Source organism: Myotis daubentonii, chromosome 20 (genome assembly GCF_963259705.1).
Source record: "Myotis daubentonii chromosome 20, mMyoDau2.1, whole genome shotgun sequence".
Taxonomy (NCBI): domain Eukaryota; kingdom Metazoa; phylum Chordata; class Mammalia; order Chiroptera; family Vespertilionidae; genus Myotis; species Myotis daubentonii.
The window spans coordinates 8,718,605-8,745,345 of record NC_081859.1 but is presented as its reverse complement, the minus strand read 5'-3'; the positions used below and the strand labels follow the sequence as shown (position 1 = coordinate 8,745,345).

Here is a 26,741-nt window from a genome sequence, read left to right as displayed (position 1 = left end):
ACAGTGCCCTCTGCTGACAAAGTTGAACATCCGGCAGGGCCGGGCAGAGGGAAAATATTTAAAGGGGCCCACTGGGCTTTCACCGAGCAGCCAAAAAGGATGCACGTGCAGCTGAGAGGCAGTAAGCTGGTGACCGGCACAGGGGTGTCCGGACAAATCCTCATACGAGTATATGGGTGACATCCGTTATTTCCATCATTCAGTGCCCATTCTATTTGCATCCTGTCAATTATTTTAGCTCATTGTGAGGGCCAGGATATATTTTTCTTTCTAATTTATGAATCCCAGGGCTTGCCAGAAATTTCCATCGTCTGTTCTCAGGACATCCTTGCTAAGTGTGAAAGTGCAAACAGGCCAGCACAACCCAAGCCTGTCCAGTGGCTGAACCGACAGACTCTGGAGCCGGTTTTGCTTACGTGTGAATATGATTCCGCCACTTACTGGCTGAATGACCTTGAGCAATGATTTCACCTTGCCTGTGCCTCGGTTTCCTCAATCTGTATAATGGGAACACTAGTACCCAACTTACTGTGCCAATTAGATAAATTAACATGGAAATATCTCACTTGCTAGCAGTAATCCCTTTCTGAAAAATCAGATTTCTGCAGGGAAACCTGGAGCCTGTTGTTATTTTTTTTAAAGAAAAACTTGAATATGTCACAAACCAACCAACCTCACCCGCCTCTCCCACCAAGCAATTTCTTAAACTGTAACTGATCATCGTAAATCCCGCCACATAAACCATCCTACTATGATAGCAAATGCTCTAAACATGACTGGTGATGACCAAATGATATTAACAGATGGTGTTTCCTATGCATGACCCTCTCCTCTTCCCTGTAGTCATTTTTCTCTCTCACTTTGCTTCTTCTCTACAGTGTTCGCCAATGCTTTCCCAACGTGGTTTTGAACTCTGTAACACCAGACCAAAAAAAAGGGCTAAATAGCAAAGTCTGCAGGACGCAGGTTCAAGGCCAACGCACAAGGGCGGGTAAAGGTGTACACGGGGCAGCATGGGCTTCCAGAAACAACAAAAAATTCTGTTTCTTGGTGATGGGGTGAGGCCACAACATTAGAAACAAAGAAACAGAATTTCCGGAGGAAGAGGCCCAGAAATCAGGATTTTAAAAAAGATTCCCAGGTGATTCTAATGTGCAGCCAAGATTGAGAACCACTGCTTTAGAACATGCAAGACCCTGACCAGTTCGGCTCAGTGGATAGAGCGTCGGCCTCGGACTCAAGGGTCCCAGGTTCGATTCCGGTCAAGGCCATGTACCTTGGTTGCGGGCACATCCCCAGTGGGAGGCGTGCAGGAGGCAGCTGATCGATGTTTCTCTCTCATCGATGTTTCTCTCTATCCCTCTCCCTTCCTCTCTGTAAAAAATCAATAAAATATATTTTAAAATAAATAAAACACGATGCAAGGGTTTATTAATCTTATTCCTCTGGCTCATTAACCTTATACCAATGGATGTGTTCTGTCATTCACTCACTCATTCTTACCTTTCTTCCTTCCAAAAATAGTTTGAGGGTTCCCAAGGCGGGCCAGGCCCCCCGTTGCTGGCCATGGGGGATAAACTGGAGAATGAGATATGGCCCCTACTTTCAAGGAGCCAACAATTTAGGGGGGAAATTAGTGCTGGTTGTGGCAGCTGCTTGGAGGGTGACTAGCTCACCTTAGGCCCGAAGTGGTTCTCAACCTTCTGGCCCTTTAAATACAGTTCCTCATGTTGTGACCCAACCATAACATTATTGTCGTGGCTACTTCATCACTGTCATGTTGCTACTGTTATGAATCGTCATGTAAATGTCTGATATGCAGGATGGTCTTAGGCGACCCCTGTGAAAGGGTCGTTCGACCGCCAAAGGGGTCGCGACCCACAGGTTGAGAAGCGCTGCTAGGGATACGCTGGCCCGGGAGGGAGGCAGGAGGAGCACCCCGCGGAGGAGGGACCCGCGCACTGGGGCAGAAAAGTGAGGTGAATCCCTGAGCACGCGGGACCCGAGGGGAGAACGCGAGATTCTAATATTCGTTTTGCAATTAGGAGCCAGACCTTTCTCTGCAACCCAAGCCTGAGGCTGCCGCCGCGACTTCCGGGCTAGTTGGCCCCGCCCCGGAACCTTGTGTCGCCGGAACTCGAGGCCCCGGTTCCTCGCGTTCCCCACCCGGCGCAGCTCTCGTGGGGCACTTCCGGTTGAGAAAACATGGCCGCGGCCGTGCGCGACTCACGTGGGAGTGCGGGGAAGAAGCTGAAACACGCCGTCAAAAGGAAAAAGAAGATGAAAACGGTAGCCAAGGCTGCAGCATCGGAGCTGGAAGATGAGAGCCAAGACGCTGCAGACGTGGGAGGTAACGTACCGCGGCGGGGCGGTGGCCGATCGCAGCAAAGGCCGGGCTGAGTCTGCGGACAACCGGGGATGCGGCGCCTTGGCTCCGAGCCGCCGGGACTTCACCCCCGCGGGGCGCCCTATAATACATTGCTGGGATGACAGTCATGACCTTTGCGATAGCAATTTCCATCTTCGGACAGAGCATTGGCCCCGATCGGGATGAGTTTGGTTCTATCTAGACGCACTGATCCGGCCTCTGCATTGGCCGGGGTTAAGGCATCTGACTTCTTTGGCCTCCTCCCTTCTCTTGTCGTTCAAACCCTTGCTCTACCCTTAAAAAAGCAAACAAAAACTTGCGTATCAGCTTTGTAGACGATACCCCCAAACATTCGCTCTTTTTTTTCATTGTCTTTCTTTGAGAAGAACATTGCACACACTTTTGCAGTTGGTTAAACTGATCTATCTACCCTCCAAGGCGTGTGATGCCTTTAGGCCGCAGCGGTTCTCAACCTGTGGGTCGCGACCCCCTTGGCGGTCGAAAGACCCTTTCACAGGGCTCGCCTCAGACCATCCTGCATGTCAGATATTTACATGACGATTCATCACAGGAGCAACATGACAGTGAGGAAGTAGCAACGAAAATAATGTTATGTTTGGGTCACAACGTGAGGAACTGTATTTAAAGGGCCAGAAGGTTGAGAACCACTGCTTTAGGGAGAGAAACTTGGAGGGTTTTTCCTTTTTCCCTTCCCTCCCTCATCCTCCCTGAGGAATCAGCGCATCATATGGAGGGGCTGGGAGGCTTCTTAAAACGGGGTCCCCGTTCCAGAGGCGAATAAGGTCAGTGGCTCGCTCTCCTGCCGGCCTGTGGCCATATCTGGGGATCAGGGACAGATGGCGAGTTTGAAAGGGAGAGGAGATGAGAAATGCCAGTGTCTGCTGCCCTGCCCTAGATGTTAGCCACGAATTAAAATGAAGTAAAATGTAAAACTCCAGGTTTGAAGCCCGCCGGAGGCTTCCCGTGAATGCAGAAAGAAAGGTCTACTTGGAACCCTTGGTCATTGCTCCCCGAGGGCCCCGAATTCTCGAAAACCCCACAAAAGTGTGCAGGATGGTCAGGCCTGTGGCGGATCGCCTCTCCCTGTGATTCTCAGTAGCGTTATAATACTTCCAATGTTGGCATTCTCTAGTCCTTCCTTATTTCCAGTTTTAAAATAGAATTTCAGGTTAGAGTTAATGTTTAAAATAACACACAGGACTTCAGAGGATTTTTTTTTTCTCGTATGTGGTTCCCTGAGACTCGTGGATATATCCACTTATCTTCTGCTATTAAAGATCACTTATTTGAGGGGTGGGAGTGACTAGGGAGAGGTCAATGGGAGGAAAAGGAGACATATGTAATACTTTAAACAATAAAGAATTTTTAAAAAAATAAAATAAAGATTACTTAGTTGAAAACTCAAAAAAAATCTCACCTGTATGTGATGCAGTATACTTTTAAGAACCAGTTCTGCTTTCTGATCCGCATGGTGATTCTCTTTGATATCCTAGCAGTAGGCCCTGCCCTGCGTTCTAGTGGCTGGAAGAACTCATTGCATTGGCGGTTTTCATTTACTTACATAAAAATCATCATTTCCATCGGCAGTGAATGCCTGGCTTAAATCTTCTGGGCTAAAGCTTCTTTTTTTTAAAAAAAAAAAAATAAAGTAAAAACTATGACATCAGTGACTTCTGGGTTTTGGTTTTTTTTTTAATTGGTGGGGTGAGTGCTGGCTTATAACCTGGCGTTAGAAAACTTTTCACAGATGTATCGTGTTCCCGTATGTGAGTGTTAGGGTAGCCAAGCTGGGGAGGAAACACACCAAAGGAAATAGTCCGTTTACAGTGCAGCTGAAAAACATGAAATGTGCTGCGATTTGTGTGAGAATTCATCAGGACAAAACACTAGATGTCAGTGTTGTAGTTGGTCAAGACTTCTGCTTTTCATCCCCCGGCATTCTTCACTGATAAACCTTTAAGCCATCCTGTTCTTTACATTTAGATAAATGCTTACTATGTTTTTATTGGCTGTTTTCTAATACGTTACAAATTTTTTGAACTCTAGTAAATATTTACTTTTTACATCCTTTTCATGAGTTCTCAGCACTTCAAAAATAAAGGTATTGTGCAAAGGTAATGCCAACATTGGGAGTATTATAACGACCAGCTAAAAGGTCAGGTCTTTCCATCATTTCTCTCTTTTAAACAAATTTTAATTGAATTTATTGGGGTGACATTGGTTAATAAAATTATACAGGCTTCAGGTGTACAATTCTATAACACATCATCTGTATATTGTGTTGTGTGCTCACCACTCCATCACCATTTATTCCCCCTGCTGTTTTCTGTGTCCGTGAGTATTTTTGTTTTTTTGTGTGTCTGCCTAGTTCCTAGGTCTTAATCCCTTCATCTTTTTCACTCAGGCCCACAGCCTTCCTCCCGTCTGACAGCTGCCAGTCTATTTTCTATCTATGAGTCCGTTTCTGTTCTGTTTGATAGTTTATTTGTTCATTAGATTCCACATGCAGATTGGTGCGGCCACTGTGGAAAGCAGTATGGAGTTACCTCAAAAACTTAAAAATGGAGCTGCCTTATGACCCAGCAGTTCCACTTCTGGGATTGGATATTTTTTATTGTTTTTTGGGGGGTTTTTTGCTGCCTGGGTCCTGGCTCCTGTGACCCTACAGCCTCCCCTGTCAACACGGCTGAGCCAGACCTTCAGAGGCTGGCGGCCAGGGTGGAGGGTCCCACTGTCCCTGCCCTCCACTGTCCCCGCAGCTGTGGTACTTGTCACTGTCCCAGAGAATGGGGGCAGATGGAGAATGGTTACAGGGCCACCTCTGCCTCCGGCATCAAACCTGTTCCTTCTCTTAGGTTCCACAGGAAGGCGTGCGTCACAAAAGCAACACTTTTCTTCTGATGACGAAGCAGCAGAGGCTGACAACGAAGATGAGCCGGAACCCTGTGACGACGACAGCGAAAATGCTGCTGGAGCCGCCGCGGGGACCAGCTCGGGCTGGGCCGACGCCATGGCCAAAATCCTGAACAAGAAAACCCCTAAGAGCAAACCCACCATCCTGGTCAAAAACAGAGAGCTGGAAAAGGAAAAGGAGAAGTTAAAGCAGGAGAGACTAGAGAAGAGGAAGCAGGTATGTCGTCCGGCTGCTCCGGAGATTAGATTGCGCGTCTGCCTGGTTCTCAGGCCTTACCTGGGCCGCCTTGTCCCTGCACTGTTTGCTCAATTAACATTCCAGCGTTGGACTTGTTGTCTGTGGGGTTGGATAACCGGGGTTCTGTTCACAGTCCTCGTCTAAGTTACTCCGTGGAGTATGTTTACTTTTTAATCACCTGGAAAGCAACAGAGATATAAACTCCAAGCAAGTTTATCCTTTTAAAATCAAGCGATTACCCATGTGGCTCTGACCCGTCTTTTTATTCCATTTGGCTGGCCATGTGCTAACTTCATTAGGTGCTGGGCTGATCATCCTATTCGTTGCTTTTTTGCCAAAACCTATTTTATAATAAAGATCTGTGGAGAAGTCCTTAGGGATTGGTTGCAGTTCTGAAAACCGTCTATTTCGCTGCTAGATCGCCCTGAATTCAGTGTACCTTTGGGCAAATCTCTGATGATAGGTGTTAGAGTAACGCATTAAAGGGGGTCTGGAGAGGCGGTTTTGAATTAGGTTATTTTATCTGTGGGGTTTTCTTATTTCTGGGCCCCCTTCTGCTTCTGCGTGGTGGGCAAGAATCCGTGTGCTGTGATTTGCGACTAAGTTGCCACATGTGGCCAGGACGATGGTCAGATGTGCCGTAAAAGGTGGATTTCAATGCTTCGTGAAAAGGAAAGCGGCTGCTGTGTAAATAGGCTACATCTGGATATGACGCTGTCCATTTAAAAGCTGGTACAGAGTCTTCATCCTTCTGCCTGCTGGCGAGGCCCGTTTCTAAAAAGCGACAGTGTGTAAACTGTGGTTACAGGAGGGAGGCTTGGGGTCTTCCTGGTGCCCCCTCTGATCTGTGACGGCGGATGAGGACCGCAGCTCCCCCACCTGCCTGGTCCCGGGCACCGTGAGCTGGCGACCCTCCGGGCCCCGCTGCCAGCCCGGCGAAACCCTCCCGGTGCCTCTCACTTGCCAGGCTGAGTGCTAACCACACGCTCCCGTGCGGAACCCCTAAAGCGTGGGTGTTTCGCAGTCCCCGAGACACACCGAGCCGGATGATTGGTGACCTTTGTCCTCTCGGAGGATCGTGTCAGAGTGCTGCCCTTTCCGAAATGCCTGAGGTTCTTTCATAACCTTGTCTGTCACACAGCTCGATAAGAAGCGGGAGTGGGAAATGATGTGCAGGGTCAAGCCAGATGTGGTCACCGACAAGGACACCGAGAGGAATCTGCAGAGGATCGCCACGAGGTAAGGCAGAGTGTGGCCCTTAAGCCCTCAGTACACTGCACTCCCCCCCCCCCCCCCCCCCACACACACACACTCGATTCTCAGAGCCAGCGGCTGTGTGTCAGCCAGCCTGCTGCTCCCGAGTTCAGCCAGAGGCTGCGGGCCTCTTGGGAAGGAGTACAATGTGCTAAGTGTGTGATCGGCACGACCCTATTTCACATCATCTTGTTTCTATAGTCGCGAGAACAGTGTCATCAGAATCCTCACTGCGTGTCTCATGCTGGTGTCTAAATTTACAGCACTCGGCGACTTCTGTTATTTCACGTTATAGCAGCTTCATGCTACCCTTTTAGTCTGCACTTTTTTATCATTGGCACCACACATTTATTTATGCCCTGTGTGTCCAGATAAGTAGAATCTGGTGGCCGCTCGGGGGTCCTTGCCCGACCCATCCGGAGGAGTTCTCGTCGCCTGAGAATCGAGGTGCATCTGGGTATGGGGACAGGTCCCAGGAGAGGGTACAGGGGAATCGGGCAAGTTCATGGAGGTAGCTTTTCGTTCCTCCCTAAAGAACACAGCAGTTATGTGTAGTGGGCTGACGTTAACTTCCTAGTCACCTGCGTTATTTGGTCATTTTCTAATGCAATGGTTCTCAACCTTCCTAATGCCACGACCCTTTAATACAGTTCCTCATGTTGTGGTGACCCCAATTTCATTGTTACAAATTGATCATAATTAAAGCATAGTGATTAATCACAAAAACAATATGTAACTATATATGTGTTTTTCCGGTGGTCTTAGGCGACCCCTGTGAAAGGGTCGTTTGACCCCCAAAGGGATCGCGACCCACAGGTTGAGAACCGCTGTTCTAAGGCATCTGGTGATGGCTAAGTGTGTGAGCGGGAGAGCCAGTCTGCTAGGTTCAGATTCCAGCCTGCCGGACGAGCTGTGTGTCCTTGGGCCTGTTACTTAATGCCTCTGTGTCTCCATTTATTTATCTGTGAAACCAGGAGAATATCATACCTCCCCATAGGGTTTCTCTGAGAACTGAATGAATTAACACATATGAAGAGCTTAGAAAAGTGCAGGTTTGGTGCAGGGAGTAAGTGCCTCTTTAGTTTTGTCCTGGGCACCTCACGTTCTTCACCTTGGTCCCGCCCTGCTGTGAGGGGAGGGGATTTTGCCCTGTTTACAGCCTAAACTCGCCTGTTAGAGTTTCCTGGATGCTGACAGGAGACAAGAGACTTCTGGGTCAGAGACACGGGACTCCATTACTCACGGCAAAGGTGGTCGCCGAGTGTCTCATTCCCACTGGCTCCCCCTGTCCCCACGGCCGGCACAGGTGCCCTCGGTGGCCGCCTGCTCGTGCAGTGGTTCATGTTACAGGAGGGGAACGCTGTGCGGGGAATGCTCTTGCTTTTACGGTGAATGGGAACAAGCCTGCTCTTTGTCTGGGGGAGACGTTACCTCATTTCTCAAGGTTGCGTGCTGCAAACACATCCCTGAGAAATGTTCTGGCTAAAGAGCAATTAGGGCCCGAATTGGTGAAAAACCCAACAAGAGTGCGCAGGATGGTCAGGCCCGTGGCACATCGCCTCTCCCTGTGATTCTCGTAGCAGGAAATGAACAGGTTACAGGATTTTAGAGTTGGGAGGGATGTGAATGGTCTAAATCAGTGTTGCCCCAGTGGAAATAGAATGTGAGCCACATACGTCATGTAGATTTGTCCAAATAAGTAAAAGAGGTGAAGTTAAGTTCAATAACATGTTGATTTTACCCAGTACAGTCTAATGATTACTATTGCAACGTTATCGATATAAAACAATTATTAATGAGATTCTAAAATTCTTTTTCATACTAAGTCTTCAAATATTTATAAAGATTGGATTTTAAGATTAGTTTTATATTCTAAGAGTTACAAATAGTGTAGCTGACTACTTTTTAAGCTACTTGGGTGTCACTTTATCCCTTTGCCAATGAAATGAAGACCCAGAAAGTCTTCCTAGCATCAGGTGCTCCTACTCGCTGCAGAGCCCCAACTGCATATAGTCCCACTCGGAGAAATGGGTGCTGGTGTTAAAAGTAATTCTTAGTTCTGATTGCATGAAAGTTGATAGAGAAAGACCAGAGCTGAAACAAAACAGATCACATATCAATCCACATATATTCATCCTCTTAATGCGTTCATAAACTTCTATTCATTCATTGAAATGCGTGATCACTTTCCAGAAGTATCTAACCAGTCAGCTGTTTTCATCAGCTTGCCTGCTCAATGCTTGCCTCTCTCCTAAGCAGTGCAAACACACTGTTTCCATCCTCGGAGCTTGTAGTCTAGAGCAGCGATCGCCAACCAGTGGCGCGAGGACCACTGGTGGTCCGTGAGGTCCGAGAGGTTGGGGACCGCGGGTCTAGCGTCATCGCTGTTGACCACATTGTTCTGCCGCCGTGTGTTCCCAGGGGTGTGGTGCAGTTATTCAACGCCGTCCAGAAACATCAGAAGAACGTTGACGAGAAGGTCAAGGAGGCCGGGAGCTCAATCAGGAAGCGTGCGAAGTTGATCTCAACCGTTTCCAAGAAAGATTTCATCAGCGTTCTGAGGGGCATGGACGGAAGTGCCAGCGACAAGGGTTCGACCGGAAGGAGCTCACAGGCCAAGCAGGTGGGACTTTTATACCAAGTTCAGTGCATCAGCCTCTTAGCTTTCACACTCGCGTCTGCGGGTGGAAAGGCACACGGTAGAATTACAGTGCTTTTCAGATTTTGTTACAATTACATGCCCACAGCCTAGTAAACGTGGATTCTTAGTTTCAGGATGGTTTATTCAGTGTGGGAATTGCCCATTACAGATGCCATTCCCCTGCTCTTAGAACTCGGGGGCCACTAGATTCAGGTACCTGTCCTGTCTGAAGACGGACATGCAGCTTCCATTATGTTGGCAGCAGAACCATGACGCGGCTGAGCTCGTCTGGTTTTCTGACCGGGGGCCCCCATAGTTCCCATTTGTAATGATGTACCAGGTGAAAGTTCTGAAATGGGCTTTCATCTCAGAAGGACTGTCTTAAAATGAAATAAGTAAAGCAAAGTACATGGTTATACGTGCTGGCTTCTTTCTGTTGCCAACAGAGAACTTCAGTCAGGAAGTGAGAGTTTTGTCAGTGTGTGTGTGTGTGTGTGTGTGTGTGTGTGTGTGTGTTTTGGGGTAGGAAGAGCATGTAGGAATTGCATGCTAGTCCAGGGTTGAGGTATTTTTCAAGTTCCTTGATTTAGTTGCCATTTTGCCTAATTTTGACAAGTTTAAGGGCCCAGATGGTGGATCTATGTAATTAGTGTTGGTCAGAAGGAAGTGCAAACATGTGAAAGCTGTGTTTGGGGATTTACACGTTTCAGGTAAGAAGGCAGGCGTGTTCTCACTGGTGACCTTTCACTGAGAACTGGGGGAGGACCCAGCCGCTTTGCACGAGGAGCGGGTGGGAAATGGGAAAAGAAACGCCCTGTGTCTGCACGGTGACCCTCTCCGTCCACTCAGACTGAAGAGTGAAGTGGATAGAGTCGGTGGAACATCCACTGTCAGCCGGAGGTTTCTGGGTGCTGAGCTCAGGATTGAGGGGCGTTGGTTCTTTCATGGGGGGTGCCCACTGGCAGGGCCTGTCCTGTTCCTTCTGGGGCCCTGAAAGTTTTCCAGGGAAGAACCTACAATCCGCTGCCTACACGTGGCGGAGGAACTCGCCGCCAGCCTTCTGGAAGCAGATTGTAGGGACAGCCTGGGGCCCCAGCGTTCAGCCCGTAGGATTCCTCAAAGGAGCCCCTATTGGCTGCTGATAGGAAAGCGTTGACTGTGTTATGTCTTGAATTACAGGCTGTGTGCGAGGTTTTCATTGCTTTGAACTGGCCCGCACGACACTGTCAGCTTCTGTTTTGTTGTCAGGAAACCACACTCGGGACTTCGCAGCAGGAAGGTGCTAGCAGTTTCTGTTAGGAAGGGCTTTCTTACTGATGGATTGTGGGGCAACACATTTCAGTCAAAATCCCTCGGTTAAATCAGGTGCTGGGAGAGACTAGGTATTTATTTATTTTTCTGTTTTTGTGAAGAATGTCAAACAGAAGTGAGTTCAGGGGCTCTGTCCGCATACATTTCTCATAAATGGCAACCAGGTGACCCTTCAGAGCTGGTTTTCAGGGGTGGGAATGCCTGTGACATGCGGGCTGCTTGGGATCCTAGTGACGCGAGCTAGACTCCAGTGCCATCTCCTTTTAAAGTGTCCACTCCTCTGCTCATGGCCTGGCTGACGTCCTGCTCCCAAGCAGGACGCTAGGAATGGAGGGGCGCCTCACGCTGGCCCCCAGGTGGTCCCAGCAGCGATGGGCCTTGCTTCTCCCATGGAGGGGGGTGTGGACGGCAGGCAGCGGGCAGAGCGGTGCTGTCCTCAGGTTGCCCCTGCCTCGCATGGCAACTGGCTGCTTTCACATCAGAGCTGCTCCCGCAGGAATGCGTGGAATCCCGGCTTTGTAAATCATCCAGCTCAATGTTTGTTTACGGCGAATGCCTAAATAGATTAGAGTTTAGACAAAAGGGAGACTCCGTGTTTGCCGTGAGAGCGAGCATTGCATTGCTGTCTCTGGGAACGCGTGAAAGCCGGTTTCCCATTGTGCTCGCCTCCGAAGTGGGCGGTCAGCCGCTCTGGGGCGGTGTCTGGTGCGAGCAGCGTGAGCCTGTGGGGCAGGGTGGTACCTGCAGCATTTGACTTGGGGAGTGTGGGTCAGGGGAGGACCTAGGACCCTTCCAGAGCGGCGGTGGGAATCCTTAGTTACCTTTGGAATAAAGTTCACGGTGGGCCGTGCACCTGCTGGGCCTGAGGAACTGTTCTCTGTGAAGTAGCTGCCCGCTGCCCGCAGAGGATGCTCATGAGTGAGGTTGGGGCCCTTTAAAAATCTGACTGTCCTGCATCAAGTGGGTCCTGTACCACGTGTTTGCACTTAGGATGCATTTTTTAAATATATATTTATTGATTTCAGAGAGGGAGAGAAGGATAGAAACATCAATGACAGGAATCATTGATCGGCTGCCTCCTGCACACCCCCTGATGGGATTGCGCCCGCAATTGGACACGTATCCTGACTGGGAATCGAACCGTGACCTCCTGGTTCATAGGTTGTTGCTCAGCTACTGAGCCACGCTGGTCAGGCTGTGGTGCATTTTTAAAATTGAAAAGAATATTTTGCTGTTTCTTGCTCAAAAAATAGTAATTTTGAGTTGTGGGCAGTTGAGAATGTTGATGGGGTTGTACGATGCTCTGTACACAGTGGCACAGGCCCCTGGCCCGCCCTCTGGGTCACTCACCCACATTGTGCCCTCGTCTCTAACCTGTTCTCAGGTCATCATTCCAGTGGTGACAGCCACCGTGTGAACTGTGAGGGTCCCGGGACTTAACAGGTGGTGCTGGAGCCATGCTCACCTCACAGCAAACACGTGTCCTGAGAATGAGTTCTTTACATGTCGTTCTTATTGTTCCTACCAGATGGTAGTCAAAGATGAAGCTGTGGTGGGAATCCAATTTGAAAGGGAACTGACTACTTCTGAATTACTGGGTGACCCCAGAATTCTCTAATAATTCAATAAAGCTTGTGTTTAGATTTGGAATGTTCTCTCGTTTTAGGTGTGTCTGGTCTAGTAATGTAGAATTCTCACAAAAGAGTAAAACTAGATTTGGGGGGCCGAGAGCTGTGTCCCCATTTCAAGCTAGGGCTGAGCTGACGGTGACTTGCAGGGCTTTACTCACCCAGGAAAGGGGTTTCTCAGTGGTTTCTCCACCATGCTGTTTATGTTCCCATCTTTGCAAATAGTTTAGATAAAGGATTCTCCTCGTACCCTCACTTCAGGCAGAATTTTCAGGTGGGTTTTAATGGTTGGCAGGGAGATTTCTAACAACAGTTGCAAAGAGCTTACACTATAAGTTTGCAACAACAAAAGTATTAAGATGCATTTAGCCAGCGTTCAGAACCTTTTTTAATTGAGGTGAAACTAAATTAAAGTGAAAATTGAACATTCTGGGTGAAAGCCAAGAAATCAAGTATTGCTGATTGCGAAATGCAGATGGATTATATTATTTATTTTTTTAGGGTTTGACTCTAATTTTCCCCTTCAAAGCTGGGTGAGGTTCAGCTCTTCACTATTCAGTGTGAGACCAATGAGGAGTCCCAAGCCTCACTTCTGTCTTCTGGGCGGTAGCTGCCTGTGGGCGTTGGAACCTTGGAGTGGAAGCTGATGGACGTGTCTCAGCGTTGTCTTCATCTTCCCGATCGGCACAGACTCCTGTGTGATCTCGATGAAATATTTGTGGAAAGCCGGGCCGAGGAGGGCGGCGAATGTTTTGTTTCCCTGCCTCATGTGGTTTTCATTAGGTTTTTGCATCTAATCAGTATCACTGTTCAGCTGCCGTGGGCACGGAGCGCGCGACCCTGTAGGCTGCCCCCTACGGCACGGTTCGCTGTGTCTTAGGTTATGTTTACCCTGGTGGGCCCAGGCTTTCGCTCCATCAGGACCTCGAGGGCTTATAAGGCCCATGGCTGGGCTCTGCCCGAGTTTCTGGGTCAGCAGGAACGGAGCCCGGGAGAATGGATTTCTACTAAGTGATGGAGATGCCCTTGTCTGGCCTGGGGCCACCCCTGGAGAGCACGTTGCCCCTGACTGCTCAGAGCAGAAACACCCCACTGCTCCCAGAGAGCCTGGCTTCACTGTCCCCCTTCAGGCTGGACAAGCCAGGGGGCTTTGAATTTATCCTGCTGTGGATCTTCCTGCCTACAGTACACGTTTACACCCGTAATTGTCTTTCCAGACCAGGATGGTGAGACAATTGATCGTGACATTTCCATTAACGAACTCTTCTTCCCATTGGCCCACTGACCTTCCTTTCTCTCTCCCCACTGCTGTGGTGCCCCACCCCCTTACCCATGGCTTCACTTCCCATGGATTTAGTTGCCAGGGTAACTGACGCCGGAAGGTGTTAACTGGAAAAGTCCACGCCCCTGTATCTCATCACGTAGGCCCTGTGTCATCTCCCATCAAGAAGAGCGGTGCGTACAGGACAGTGAGATGTTGAGCGAGAACACATTCGCGTAGCTTCTGTTCCGGTGCACTGTTACGGTCTGTTTTATTATTGTTACCATTAGTCTCTTCCTATGGCAGGTTTATGAATTACACTTGGTCATGGGTAGGTATAGAAACGGTACATACACAATTCACTTCAGGCATCACTGGGGGTCTGGGAACGTATCCCCAAGGGTAAGGATAGGGACTCGTTTAGTGTTTTGTCCCTGCTCGTCCCTCCCTCCTTTCTGTTGTGACGCTCACGGGGCAGGGAGCTCTCCTGGGGGGGACACTGCACTCGGGCGGTGATGGGGCGTCCGCCGCTCCGGCTGGTGACATGTGGATGGCATGTTGGGTGTAGTTAGCTAGACGGAGGCTGCCATTGAGATGGTGTGCATTCCCATGTAAAACAAACATCGGTGCCAGGACAGCCTTTCCTCGTCGGTCAGGAATTTGGATAAGGAAGCGTGTGCTTTTTAGGATTTCACTGAAAGTGTGAGTGATGCATTTGGCAGAAGCGGTGTCAGAGTTGCTGCGCCTAAGGGCACCTGTGTTCACTGGGAACAGCTCTTTCTCTTCCGTGAGGTGAGGAGATTGGGAGAGAACACTGGGGTTGCATTGGGGAAAATGGCCGTCTGTCCAGTTGGATACCTGACTGTAATCAGAGCAGTGGGCTCGGTGTGTAGGAGTGAGGGGCGGGCGGTGTCGGCGTGCGCCAGGCAAGGGGTTAAAACTGCCCTTCCTCCTTTATCGCTGTCCTGCGGGGGTGGCCCTGGGCGGTCTTCCTGTCGCTCTTGGGCCAGCACACATGGTGTTTGTGTGTCTTCATGTTGGTTATTTTAGCACCGAGTGCACTGTCGGGCTCTCTAGTCAGTTCTGCAGTTGGGCGGACATTCGCATGCTGTGCTGTCAGCCCCGTTTCATCCCTTGGGCCCAGGGAGATGGAGGAGGGACGGGGGGGGGGGGACACTTTCCTCTCTGTGACGGCATCCTGTGACTACATGGAATGGCTTTTCGGGCTGTGTTCTTAAAAGGGAAGTGCAGCAGAATTAAGTAAACCCTGGCAACCCAGCAAATGTCTTTAATATCGTTTCTCTTAAAAATTCCTTTTTATATGGTTTATGACCCCCATGAAGATAGTATGTTCTAACCAAAGGTATGGGATCTTTCATGTTTAGAGAGGTTTGTCCAGCGCTGTGTATTTCTGTGGATGGAATAAATAGGAAAGCAGTGACTCTTAGCTCCACGACGACGGAGACTCTGTTTTGAACAGAGCCTAGCCCTAGACACATACACGCTTCTCAGTAAATACTATGGAGCGAGGGAAAGAAATCCCAGAGCTTGTAGTTCTGCACGGATTGTATCAGTTACCACCACACGGTGGTGCTGTTGTACCTGAAATGAGAGGCTGTCTTAGGCTCAGCTGTATGTAGTTTTACATAAATCCTATGAAGAAACAACAAACTGTCTACCTCTGCTTATTACCTGCTCACTTATTTGTAATTTTAGCATGTGACTAGGCTTTCTTATTACATGATTAGGTCAGACAGTGAGACCATAACCCAAATAAAGACCATTTGTTTCTCATTCTACCAGCCGTTAAATGAGATAGAATCCATGAAAACCTAGACCAGTTAGTTTCCTTTTCTCTCCTTTACTTTGGGTAAAAGGCCTTTGTTAAATTTCTATTTGTCTTTAAATAATTTGCCAGAAGTCTTCTAATAAATTATCAGTGAACTTGAAATAATATTATAAGATTGTTTTGTCAAAAGATTTTAAAAATTGATATCATATCTGGGATTGTGATCCTCTAACTTGGTTCTTTTTCAAGATTGTTGCTGCTATCTGAGGTCTTTTTTTTTTTTTTTTTTTTTGGTATATAAATTTTGGAGTGTTTGTTCTAGATCTGTGAACTATGCCATTGGTATTTTAATGGGGATTGCATTGAATCTATAGATTGCTTTGGGTAGTATAGACACTTTGATAATTTTGATTCTAGTAGTTTTTTGATAGAGTCTTTAGGGTTTTCTTTGTTCAATATCATGTTACCTGCGAGTAATGACAGTTTTGAGATGCCTTTTCTGGACCTAAATAGATACTTCTCCAAAGGGGGACATACAGAAAGCCAAGAGACATATGAAAAAATACTCTAAGTCACTAATCATCAGAAAGATGCAAATTAAAATGACAATGAGGTTTCACCTACACCTGTCAGAATGGCTCCCATCAACAAATCAACACATGACAAGTGCTGACAAGGATGTGGAGAAAAGGGAACCCTAGTACACTGCTGGTGGGAATGCAGACTGGTGCAGCCATTATGGAAGACAGTATGTTGTTTCTTCAAAAAATTAAATATTGGAACTGCCATATGACCCAGTGATCCCACTTCTAGGAATATATTCCAAGAAACTAGAAACACCAATCAGGAAGAATGTATGCACCCATATGTTTTTAGCAGCGCAATTTACAATAGCTAAGATCTGGAAACAGCCCAAGTGCCCATCAGTAGATGAATGGATAAAATATTTGTGGTACATTTATACCAAGGAATACTATGCAGCAGTTAAAAAGAAGGATCTCTTACCCTTTGAGACAGCGTGGAGGGACCTGGAGAGTATTATGCTAAGTGAAATAAGCCAATCAGAGAAAGACAAATATCACATGATCTCACTCATATATGGGATCTAATGAACAAACTAGATGCAGAGACATAAAAGCATGGAACAGACTGAGGAATCTGAGAGGGAAGGTGGGGTAGCGAGGTGAGTGGAAGAGATTAACTGGGGAACTTAAATGCATAGTCCATGGACACAGCAAAGTGGTGAAGGCCTGGGAGGGGTGGGTGCAGAGGAAGGGGTTCGGGGAGGGGGCACATCTGCAATATTTTCAGCAGTAAAGATAAATTTAAAAAATTTTGATAACAAACCTAGATCTTACTATATTTTCTCTCTATTGCAAAAAAAAAAAAGTTTGCTTCCATGATTCTTTCGCTAGCAGATGGCTCTTAGCTGTTTGTACATATATGATTACAGTGTAAGAATAAGGCCACTCTATGCTTTGTCTTAATTTCACTCCTATTGCTGAGCAGTGTGCTTTGTGACATGGACTCTCTCGGTCTCCCTGCAATTAAATTGGTTCTTGAATTTAATTGTGTTTCTGTGATTGTCCTCAGACTGAAGTGAGAGAAGAGCGCCCAGGGTGGAGCATCCTCCGAGACGACTTTATGATGGGAGCGTCCATGAAGGACTGGGACAAAGAGAGTGACGGGCCGGATGGCAGCAGCCCGGGCGGGGGAAGCGACTCCGACACCTAGTGGACGTGCAGGAGGCACCGCGACATGGCTCTGTTCTTCCCAGAGAAACACTTCTCGCTCCGGAAGCTGGCGGACCATCAGGATGCCGTGTGTCAGGAAGCCAGAAGCCTTGCACTTCTCACATAAGCTTTGTTAAAGTTACGTGTTCGAACTGTGTGTAAGTTTAAGCATTTGTAAAAAGAAATGTCCCTGAAAACATTTGTGAAAAGAAAGGTTTCGACTTGTCCAGCGAGAGGCTCATTTTGCCCATCACTGGTTTACAAGTTGGTCTTGGCTTTTGGTGTCTTGTCGCAGGTATTGTACTACCAGCGTTTCCGGAAATGCAGTGTTCTTCATGAAAATGAACTCAACATTAATGTTCTCCACCTACAGATCTGTGCATTATAGTTTGTGGGGGGAAGGTTGGTGTTTGTTTTGGTGACCTATTGAGAAAACGTAGGTAGTAAAGTTTTAAATTATAGTATTTCTGATTTGGAGTGATGCTTTTATTTATTTTTTTTTTTAGATATTCTGGCAAATATATAAGAAACATGTCAAATCTATACTTTTCTATTACTTTTATGTGCTGTAATGTACATAAACAATGCCTTAAGATTTATTTTAAGTGTTGGGCTATCTTTGCTCTCGTGTCATTTCTTAGGAAGCACATGTGACACATCCAGTGCATGTGTGTGTGTGTGTGTGTGTGTGTGTGAGAGAGAGAGAGAGAGAGAGAGAGACTGTGAGTTACCTTCAATTCTCTCTCATGATTGGATGACCAGTGAGGTCGTAGTTAACTAACAAGGGGTCTGTTAAGTAAAAGGAGAAAGCAAAGTAAGACTGCAGTGTTGTTCCAAAATTTCTGTGAAACTGGGCCTAAGATCTAAATCTGTAGGGGAATTGTTCAATAAATGTGATCTCTTCCCTTTTTTAAAAAGGCTCTGTCCCTGTGTCCATCTTGCGTAGTACAGATGGGTCCCTCCTGCTACCCATGCACACACTTGCTCTGTTAAACACCGACGGAGAGCCCTCCCCAAACTCTGCTAGAGAAGAGATGTTTATATTCTTCAGCCGGCGAGTGTGGCAGGCATTGCATAACTGAAGTTAAATTAGTCCACGGCCTGGCATTTGTTATCATAAAGGAAGGTGTACACCTACGATATCAGGTGACTAAACCAGCAAAGCTCAAATGCATTTTTGTATTTGTTCCAGCTTTTGAACTTGAGTGCCTTATTAAATGATAGGACTGCCATTTGTCAGTGCAATATAAATAAATGTGAGCAAATACTCTTCAGTAGTAGCAGAGGAGGGTTAAATATCCACTTGTAACTTAATGCAGGTGAATATTCAGTTCCATATAACCTAACACATGGGTGATTTGGGGGGAAAATATATATATATAGCACCAAAATACTGTTTTCTCCCCAGAATTAAAAATTACGCTTTATTTTTTATTACTCTTTCTGCATCATACTGAACCTTTGCAAAAATTCTGAGTAAAACTGACAAATAACTTGTCATTATTAAAACGTTGTTTTTGAATGTACTTATTGTATAGTGCTTAGGTTAATTTAGGAAAAAAAATGAACAAGATTTTCAAACTGAAGGTAAGGAAAAGAATATTTGCATATTTTCTTTCAGAATTTATTTTATTCCAAAATAAAATTGAGTTGCCACTACAAAAAAAAAAAAATACATGTTAGAGGCTATAAAGAAAACATTTAAGCAAAATGCCACCGAATATGACTGAATCAAAGAATGAGCATGTGATGTTAGAAACTGTACCTTTAGGTGAGTGGTTTACAAACCTCTACCCTAAGTATCTAAATCCTTCTGACATCTACTAGATAAACAGTTCTGCATCTAGTTGCTCTTCTACCTTGTCCTTGAGTTCTTTGAGGGGGGAAATAAGAAAGAACTGCATTTCCATCCCCACCCCCGATTTATCTAAATATAACAATACTTGGATGTTATCTTTGGTGACTATTTAGAGTAATATAGTAATAAAGAAGTTATTTTCCTTTGTTTACAAGGAACAATGCAAAATAGTAACCAGGCAACTAGTGACTAGAAGTTATCTTACTTCCTTATCTGAAGGTTTAGGTGGTGGGGGTGAGTATGTGGCATTGTTTAGTATTGGTTATTGTTCTTCAGCATGGAAATCTCCAAGTCAGAGGTAATACCGTAGTTGTCGAGGGAAAATAACAGTTACCTTGGCACTTTAGCACTTTAACCTGGAGTCGCAGTCCTGGATTTACCTCGAATCCCTCTTAGGTCAAGTATTATTCTACTTGGAAAGGACACCGTGGCAGCAACAGCTCCAAGGCTCACCTTTAGTGCTTCGAGCCTGGAGTGACTCAGTGGGAAGCCCGAGAGGTTATTTGAGGGTAAGTCCCAAGTTCTTCAGAGCATTTTGTGTCTTTTACAACAAGTGGGTGAAGAGGGAGTGTCTGGGTTCTGGAAAACCTCTTAGGGCTTTTTAATCATGGTTTTGCACATGTGAATATATTTAATAATACAGTGGCCCCGACCCAACGAGTCCTGCCACCTGCGCCGGCCTGGCGGACAGGAGGCGTAATTACACAGCCGTGTGACTACAGGGCGTAGGTGTCCTACTTCAACATATAATAATACGAGGAGCTCTGAAGTCCCAGGGTGGAGGGAAACAGAGACAAACTGAAATACACTGCTGCTTCGGAACTAAGAGAATCAAGAGGCCTAAGAAGATGCTGTAAAGGAATCTTCAGAGAACTTAAATATTTCTGCAGAAGAGGCAGGAGGAGATCCAATAAATAAGTTGATGCTTTGGCATTCTTTGGACACCTTTCTTTTCTCCCTATATGTGTTGTGTGATTTTTTGTTATCAGAGGTTTTCATTAATACGCTAGAGGCCCGATGCATGAAGTTCATGCACAGTAGGGTTCCTAGGCCTGGCCAGCGATCGGGGCTGGTCTTGGGGGTGGGGCCCGCGGCACCCGCCTTGGCAGGCCTGGGGTCTGCGGGCTGGGGGCAGCTCCTGTGTTGAGTGTCTGCCCCCTGCTAGTCAGTGCATGTCATAGTGACTGGTCATTCCACAGGTCATTCTGCAATTCGGTTGATTTGCATATTAGGCTTTTATTATATAGGATAATGGAATCCAAGTTGTGCGTTAATAAGGGTCCTCGTTTAATGAGGCTTGTGAGTAGATGACTATTTGGTGCTCTCTTGATATGTTCATTTTTATTTGGGAACACTTTGCAAAGGGAAGCCAAATTCATCCTGCCCTTCCCTTAAATTCACCCGTTAGGGTCAAAGTGACTGATACTCACGTCCACGCTGTACTTAGTGACAGGTCGAGAGGCTGTTGAGCCAGCCCTGCAGGTATTATGAGTGCGAAGACTATTTGAGGTTAATTGGCAGCAAGAGCAAAACTTGAAAACAGGAGAGAGCGAGACTCTGTGCCTACAAAGACCGTCTCACCCCTTTCCCAGGAAAACAGGAGCGGAGCTAGGGCCAGCTGAATACATGAGTCCCCCCCACCCCACCTGCCCCCCACTCCACTCTCCCAGCAAAAGGAGGCTCCCTGGGGAGCTTATCTGAAACTTGATGATGTTAATCTGTCAATGAACAGACTGGGAGGAGGGAAGAGGTTTGAGCGAGGCGGTATTTAGGGGAGCGATGGATACTGAACAAAACACCGAGTCGTGATGAATCGTAATGTAATCCCCCTGCTTTGGACAAAGCGCCTTCCGGGCAGCGCTGGATGGTCCAGTCGGTTCCAGCGCACACTCGACATCTTGCTGGAGCACACGGAGGACGCAGATTTGGGGGGAAAACACAGAAAACAGAGCACGGAGGGCATTATTCTTTATTAGCACAGCCAGTTTAAAATGATGCGCGTTAACCACTTTCATATAAATGACAGTTTATCTAACCCCTGGATCATCCTGCATTTAAATATATATATTGATTGATTGATTTCAGAGAGGAAGGCAGAGAGAGAGAAATACCAATGAGAGAATCATTAATTGACTGCCTCCTTCACACCCCACACTGGGGATCAAGCCCACAACCCGGGCATGTGCCCTGACCGGGAATCGACCTCCTGGTTCATAGGTCGATGCTCAACCACTGAGCCACACGAGCTGGGCTCTCCTGTATTTCTAATGCCGTCAGTTCATACACATCAAAGCAGGAACCCCGAATTTGTGTGGGGTCAGGACCAGCCAGGCTCGGGACGGGGAGACAGCTGAGTGCTGTGCCTTCATGCGTGGGTGGCCCCGCAGCTGTCGATCCCCCTTCCGGCTACCAGACAGTTGCCACTTTGCGCCTGCAGATCTAGACTTCAATCTTCTGTCCACGGAATGGACATCAACAAGGGGTTGACATCAGCTCTCAAAACATGGCGAGGCAGCCAGACAGTCACCCTGACATGCTGAGCAGCATCAAGTATAACACTGGGGCTGTTGCTACGTCGTTTGTCTTTGTACAATAGCTATATCTATATATATAAAAGCCTAATATGCTAAGTGTCCGGCTGATTGGTTGACCATTTGGTCGACCGCTCAACCAGTCACTAAGACACACACTGACCACCAGAAGTTAGATGCTCCAACTGGTAGGTTAGCTTGCTGCTGGTGTCTGGCCAATCGGGACTGGGCGAGATGTCCCAGACACTCCCTGGAGCCCTCCTGTGGTCCCTCTCAGCTGGCCAACCTCCCATGGTCCCTCCCCGGCCAGGAAGCCCCCATTGGCCCCGATCAGGACTGGGTGAGACTGCCCCAAAGGGCCCCAATTGCCAGCCAGGCTGAGGGACCCCACCCATGCATGAATTCATGCACCGGGACTCCAGTTATAAATATAAAAGCTCAGCGCACAAGGTTCAAGGCGATCTCGATCTTCTATACAAATGGGAGGAACACCTGGGTTGCATGGCCCAGCGGCCATATTTGGGTCCTTAGCACAACTAAGTGAAATCCTATTTACATCAACCCTTTCTTGCAAATAGTATCCAATGTTAGACGACAAGGCATCGCTTTGAGATCAGAACTAAGTGCAGAGTTCCGTGTGGACGCTTCTTAGCTACGTGTCCTTGACAAATTCCTTAAACTTTTTGGAGCCACTCCTGCTGGGCGGCTGTTGTCCTTTTATGCTGCTATTTTCACTTAAGGACATAACTTCTGCGAGTGTACGTGCTGACATATTTTGCTAGGAAGCATTTAGATATTCTAAATAGGCTTCATAAATAAGGACTGGATTTTAGCTTAGAATGATATTGGCTATGACAGCGGTTCTCAACCTGTGGGTTGTGACCCCTTTGGCGGTCGAACGACCCTTTCACAGGGGTCGCCTAAGACCATCCTGCATATCAGATATTTACATTACGATTCATAACAGTAGCAACATGACAGTGATGAAGTAGCAACGAAAATAATTTTATGGTTGGGTCACAACATGAGGAACTGTATTTAAAGGGCCAGAAGGTTGAGAACCACTGGGCTATGAGATAGCAGGCAACTAAAGCTTTACAATTAAGGAAACCCCATTGTCATTGAGCTGTGATGAGAACACACAGAGGAAAGTGAGCAAGCCCATTTGCTCCGAATAAGGAGTTGTGAGTCATACCACTGTTGTCCGCCAGGTGGCATGATTTAGGCTGTCACTGAATTAACTGATATAAACTGTCCCCCCCCCCCCCTTCTCACAACTGGGTGAGCGGCTAATTTCTGAACAATCAGTACCATGGTAGCATTGATTCGATTTAATTGTTACAACTGGCCAAATGGGCAGATTGATCTTAGAATAGTCTGTCGTTTAAGGACCTTAATTAACTTAACCTCGCAGCCCTCTCAAACAAAAAAAAAACAAGAACTTGTTATCTCTCATAACCAGGCAGCCCAAATGATTTTTTTGTGTATTGCTGAAATCTCTTTGGGTCATAGCGCACATGCATTTTTAGGTTTATTCCTTCGGTTTAGAGTAATTAGCTCGCCATCTGATGGGAGCTATAAAGATATTGCTTTTGTGCTTAAAGGGACACATCGATACAATGGAAAAAAGAAATTGTAGGGATCTTGATCATAAACATAACAGGAAACACACCCCTTTCAATGAGGTGAAGTTCACTTCCCAGGTGTCCCCGGAGTTGTGCGGCCTTTACTGTTTATTAAACAGGAAAGAACAACCGGTAAAAAGTCAATATTGAATGACCCATAAGCACCAAATGACAAACAGAAGACATTCTTCCCTATGTTTCTGTTTACTGACATGAGGAGGGTCCGAACTCACTGTCACTTTTTGGATTCTCAATCTATTGTTCGTTTTCCCAAATGCAGAAGTTGAATCTGGCTGGGCACGGGCCACGCGAAATGCTTCTTCATCCCCAGTCATTGTTATCTTTATCCTCTTTCCTTCCACGTGGGGGATTGGCATTCGGGGAGCTCAAAAGAATCTCAGCCAAGCACCCCAGCACCCCTCGGGGCTTCCGTTTGGGGGGAGGGGAGGCTGTGGGTTATATCAAGGCTAGAATTGCATGGTAAGCATTTTCAAATCAAGAGCTATGATTATTCGAACCTACAGCGTAGGCAAAGGGGAAAGAGGCTTGAGAGTAGGCAGACTATATCTCTATTATAAGCGACAGAGGAGGAAGTCTGCTGGGACTTCATTGTAAACCAAATGACTCTGAGGGACAGTCCTGGGCCACCCCTGTTGTCCTGATGTGTGTGTGTTCATGAAGTTTCCCCTTCAGTACTGAAAGTGCTCAGGTTTGGGGATTAATTCTCTGGTCACCCTCATTCTAAGAACTTTCTGGCTAGTAGTCGCCAGTTCGACCAATCAGAACAACCCATATAGCTTTGCTTCTTAAAGTATTTCTTGAAGCATACTTACACACTGCCTTTTAAGCTACTTATGGACTCGTTTTATTCTTCTAACCTAAAACTACCTTCACGTTTTTTCTTTACGTGCAGTTGCTATTGCCGGTTGTTTTTTCATTTGTTTGTTTTCTTTTGTTTTCATTCTTTGATTGCAGAATAATAAAGACAACAGAAAGGCAAGCCTGTTTGAAATATAGGTTGGGAACTTTGCTTGTGGAAATTTACAGATTGGACTTTTACACAATCTATGAAACCCACTGAAATGATGACAGAGAAATTTATTCAAAGGCTACGTATCCTAAAAAATGCGAATTCTACTTCATGTTGTCATACTCCTGATTTTAATGTCCTACTCTTTTAATGATGAGAACATGGTGATGGTTTTCTCTATCATTTGCCTCTCCTTTCCCTTCCTGTTTTATTTTCATTTTTACTTCGTGCATACTTCTCTCCCTTTCTCCCCAGAAACACCATTCTGGTTATTTGTGAAATGTAACTGCAGACTCAGGGTGGTCAGCTAAGTGCAGTCGGAGTAGAGATGCTATAGGGGGGTGAGGGGAGGGGTGTGTGTCAAACACCACTCTGGCCACTAAAAATTCTGCCGCTGGCTTCTTACTATGAATATTCGCATTTTATTAAACTCATCCCCAGGTTACACTGTCTGACAACTGTCCTCATGGTGACCATGTGTTTATGTCAGTCACTAGCGGCTGTTTATTGATTTCAGTCGCTAAAGCTATTTGAGGGGGTGAATTGCACCAGGGGCAAAAACAAACAGGCTGCAACTGACTTCAGCAGGCCCTGCGTTGACAAAGCACAGGGCAGGGAGAGACGCCTCCGAGAGAGAGAGAGAGAGAGAGAGAGAGAGAGAGAGAGAGACTCCTTCTGAAATGCGGAGACCTGTGAGACCCGAGGCCTCAACAGTCACAACCAATAATCCATCCACTGCTCCCAACGCCAAACGTTCCCACGGTGTTTCATTCAAGTGTGAGGGGTGTAGCTCCCACGCCTACAACCTTGAGTGAGACCTGCGTATTCCTCCGTCTCTCCGGTTTATCCCTTTATCCCCCACCCGCTCTGATCTTCTCTTTAAACCAGGGGTGGGCAAACTTTTTGACTCGAGGGCCACAATGGGTTCTTAAACTGGACCGGAGGGCCGGAACAAAGCATGGATGGAGTGTTTGTGTGAACTAATATAAATTCAAAGTAAACATCATTACATAAAAGGGTACGGTCTTTTATTTCAATAGTTTTATTCATTTCAAATGGCCGGATCCGCCCTGTGGGCTGTAGTTTGCCCACAGCTGCTTTAAACTCTTCTCCTCCCTGCCCCTTGCCCCTCCTTTCCCCTTATGGCTTCTCTCAGATTAGCCTACAGACACACAATGGGCATCATCACTGGACGACTTACTTCTCTTGGGCAAATCACTAACCTTGCTTTTTCGTTGTTCAGCGAGCAGAAGCTCCCGTCTCTGGAAATGCGAACAGAACGTGAGAGAGAAATCATTATAGAACCAAACATGGTTTTTCATTCGTATCAAATAAATTATAAGCGAGAACCGGAAAGGCTTTGGGTGCATTTTCATGTCAAAGGGTTAGATTGCATTTATCGAGGGACACTATAGAGGGTAAGATGTAGTCACATTACAGTAGGCCCTTACGGTTCTTTCCCCCCATGCCCTGGTGTTCGATGCTTCCACGCTTGAAACCATTGTTCTAAAGGAAGTTGCTCTTTCATCGGAGATGGGAAGGACCTGTCAGATCATACACTCTGGCTTTTGATCCGTAGGAATAAAACTCCAGGGCAGGGATGAGCAGTTGGCTTCATCGCAAACATTTGTTTAGCCTCTTGTAGGAATTCCACAGGACTTAAGTGAACAGACCCATCAATGAGCCAAGAAGGGGCCAGTCGTCGAAACAGCTGCACCCTCCACCTCTCTGATCTAGAAAACAAAGAAGCCATTTCAGGGTGTTCAATAATAAGAGACCTTAGTCTTGAATTTGGAGGTAACTGGACTTGGATAGTCAGAGTTCTCTTCACCAAAAGTATATGTTCTTCTCCTTTCTTCCTAGAACGACTGGGGGCAGAATTCCATAATTTCCCCCCCAAAATACCGTAAGGTTTGAAAGAAGTGAATGGCCTTCTACGTACAGAAACTGCGAGGAGGTATAACCAGGAAGCAGATTCTTGTTGGCGTCTCCCCTGGCTTTCTCATTCTATTTATATTGAAGGAGGACTGGGGGCCACATGTTTTAGTGGACATCTCTGACAAAGAGGAGGAAGTGAGAGCACGAGAAACTGGCGAGGAGCGTTTAATGAGCACATACTAGGTGCCAGGCTCTGTTAGAAGTGCTTTCTGTTCCCTGTATAGTTTAATCCTCTCAATAACCTCATGTGGTGGGTACTAAGGGTTACCCCCATTTCATAGATAAAGAAACTAACACAATGAGTCAGGGTAACTTGGCCAGGGTCACGGTCACAAAGCCAGAAAGGAACAGAGATTTGAACCCAAGAAACCTTGACCCTGGGGCCGGCCCTTGTAAGCACTACATGCCCCTGCCTCCTCGAGGTGGTCAAGGTCTCGATGAGTTAAAGACCCTTTCTCCATAAAGACTGCAGAAAGCCCAGCACATACTAAGATCTCATGAAATTCAGTGACAGATTGCTTGTCGAATGTGGAGATGGAAAGACTCCAAAGGAGCCCTGACTGGTTTGGCTCAGTGGCTAGAGCGTCGGCCTGCGGACTGAA

At 46.8% G+C, this 26,741-nt stretch overlaps 1 protein-coding gene across 2 annotated transcripts; it reads left to right on the top strand.

Annotated features, from left to right (window-relative positions):
* Nucleotides 1-2,171: 2,171 nt before the first annotated feature.
* Nucleotides 2,172-17,756, top strand: RRP15 (ribosomal RNA processing 15 homolog). Of its 2 annotated transcripts, none has more exons than XM_059677796.1 (5): nucleotides 2,172-2,350; nucleotides 5,254-5,519; nucleotides 6,682-6,779; nucleotides 9,216-9,417; nucleotides 17,018-17,756. In XM_059677796.1, the coding sequence occupies exons 1-5, from the start codon at nucleotides 2,206-2,208 to the stop codon at nucleotides 17,156-17,158; spliced, it is 852 nt and encodes a 283-aa protein (XP_059533779.1). In that variant the 5' UTR covers nucleotides 2,172-2,205; the 3' UTR covers nucleotides 17,159-17,756. The 2 variants fall into 2 exon arrangements, with proteins under 2 accessions (XP_059533779.1, XP_059533778.1); XM_059677795.1 differs by having other exon boundaries at nucleotides 2,174-2,350; nucleotides 5,245-5,519.
* Nucleotides 17,757-26,741: the final 8,985 nt, after the last annotated feature.

Excerpts from the sequence above, each read along its gene's own strand:
- RRP15 (XM_059677795.1), top strand. The coding sequence starts at position 2,206 with ATGGCCGCGGCCGTGCGCGACTCACGTGGGAGTGCGGGGAAGAAGCTG. Across the intron at positions 2,351-5,244 it reads AGACGCTGCAGACGTGGGAG|GTTCCACAGGAAGGCGTGCG; the intron begins GTAACGTACCGC and ends TCCTTCTCTTAG. Across the intron at positions 6,780-9,215 it reads CTGCAGAGGATCGCCACGAG|GGGTGTGGTGCAGTTATTCA; the intron begins GTAAGGCAGAGT and ends GTGTGTTCCCAG.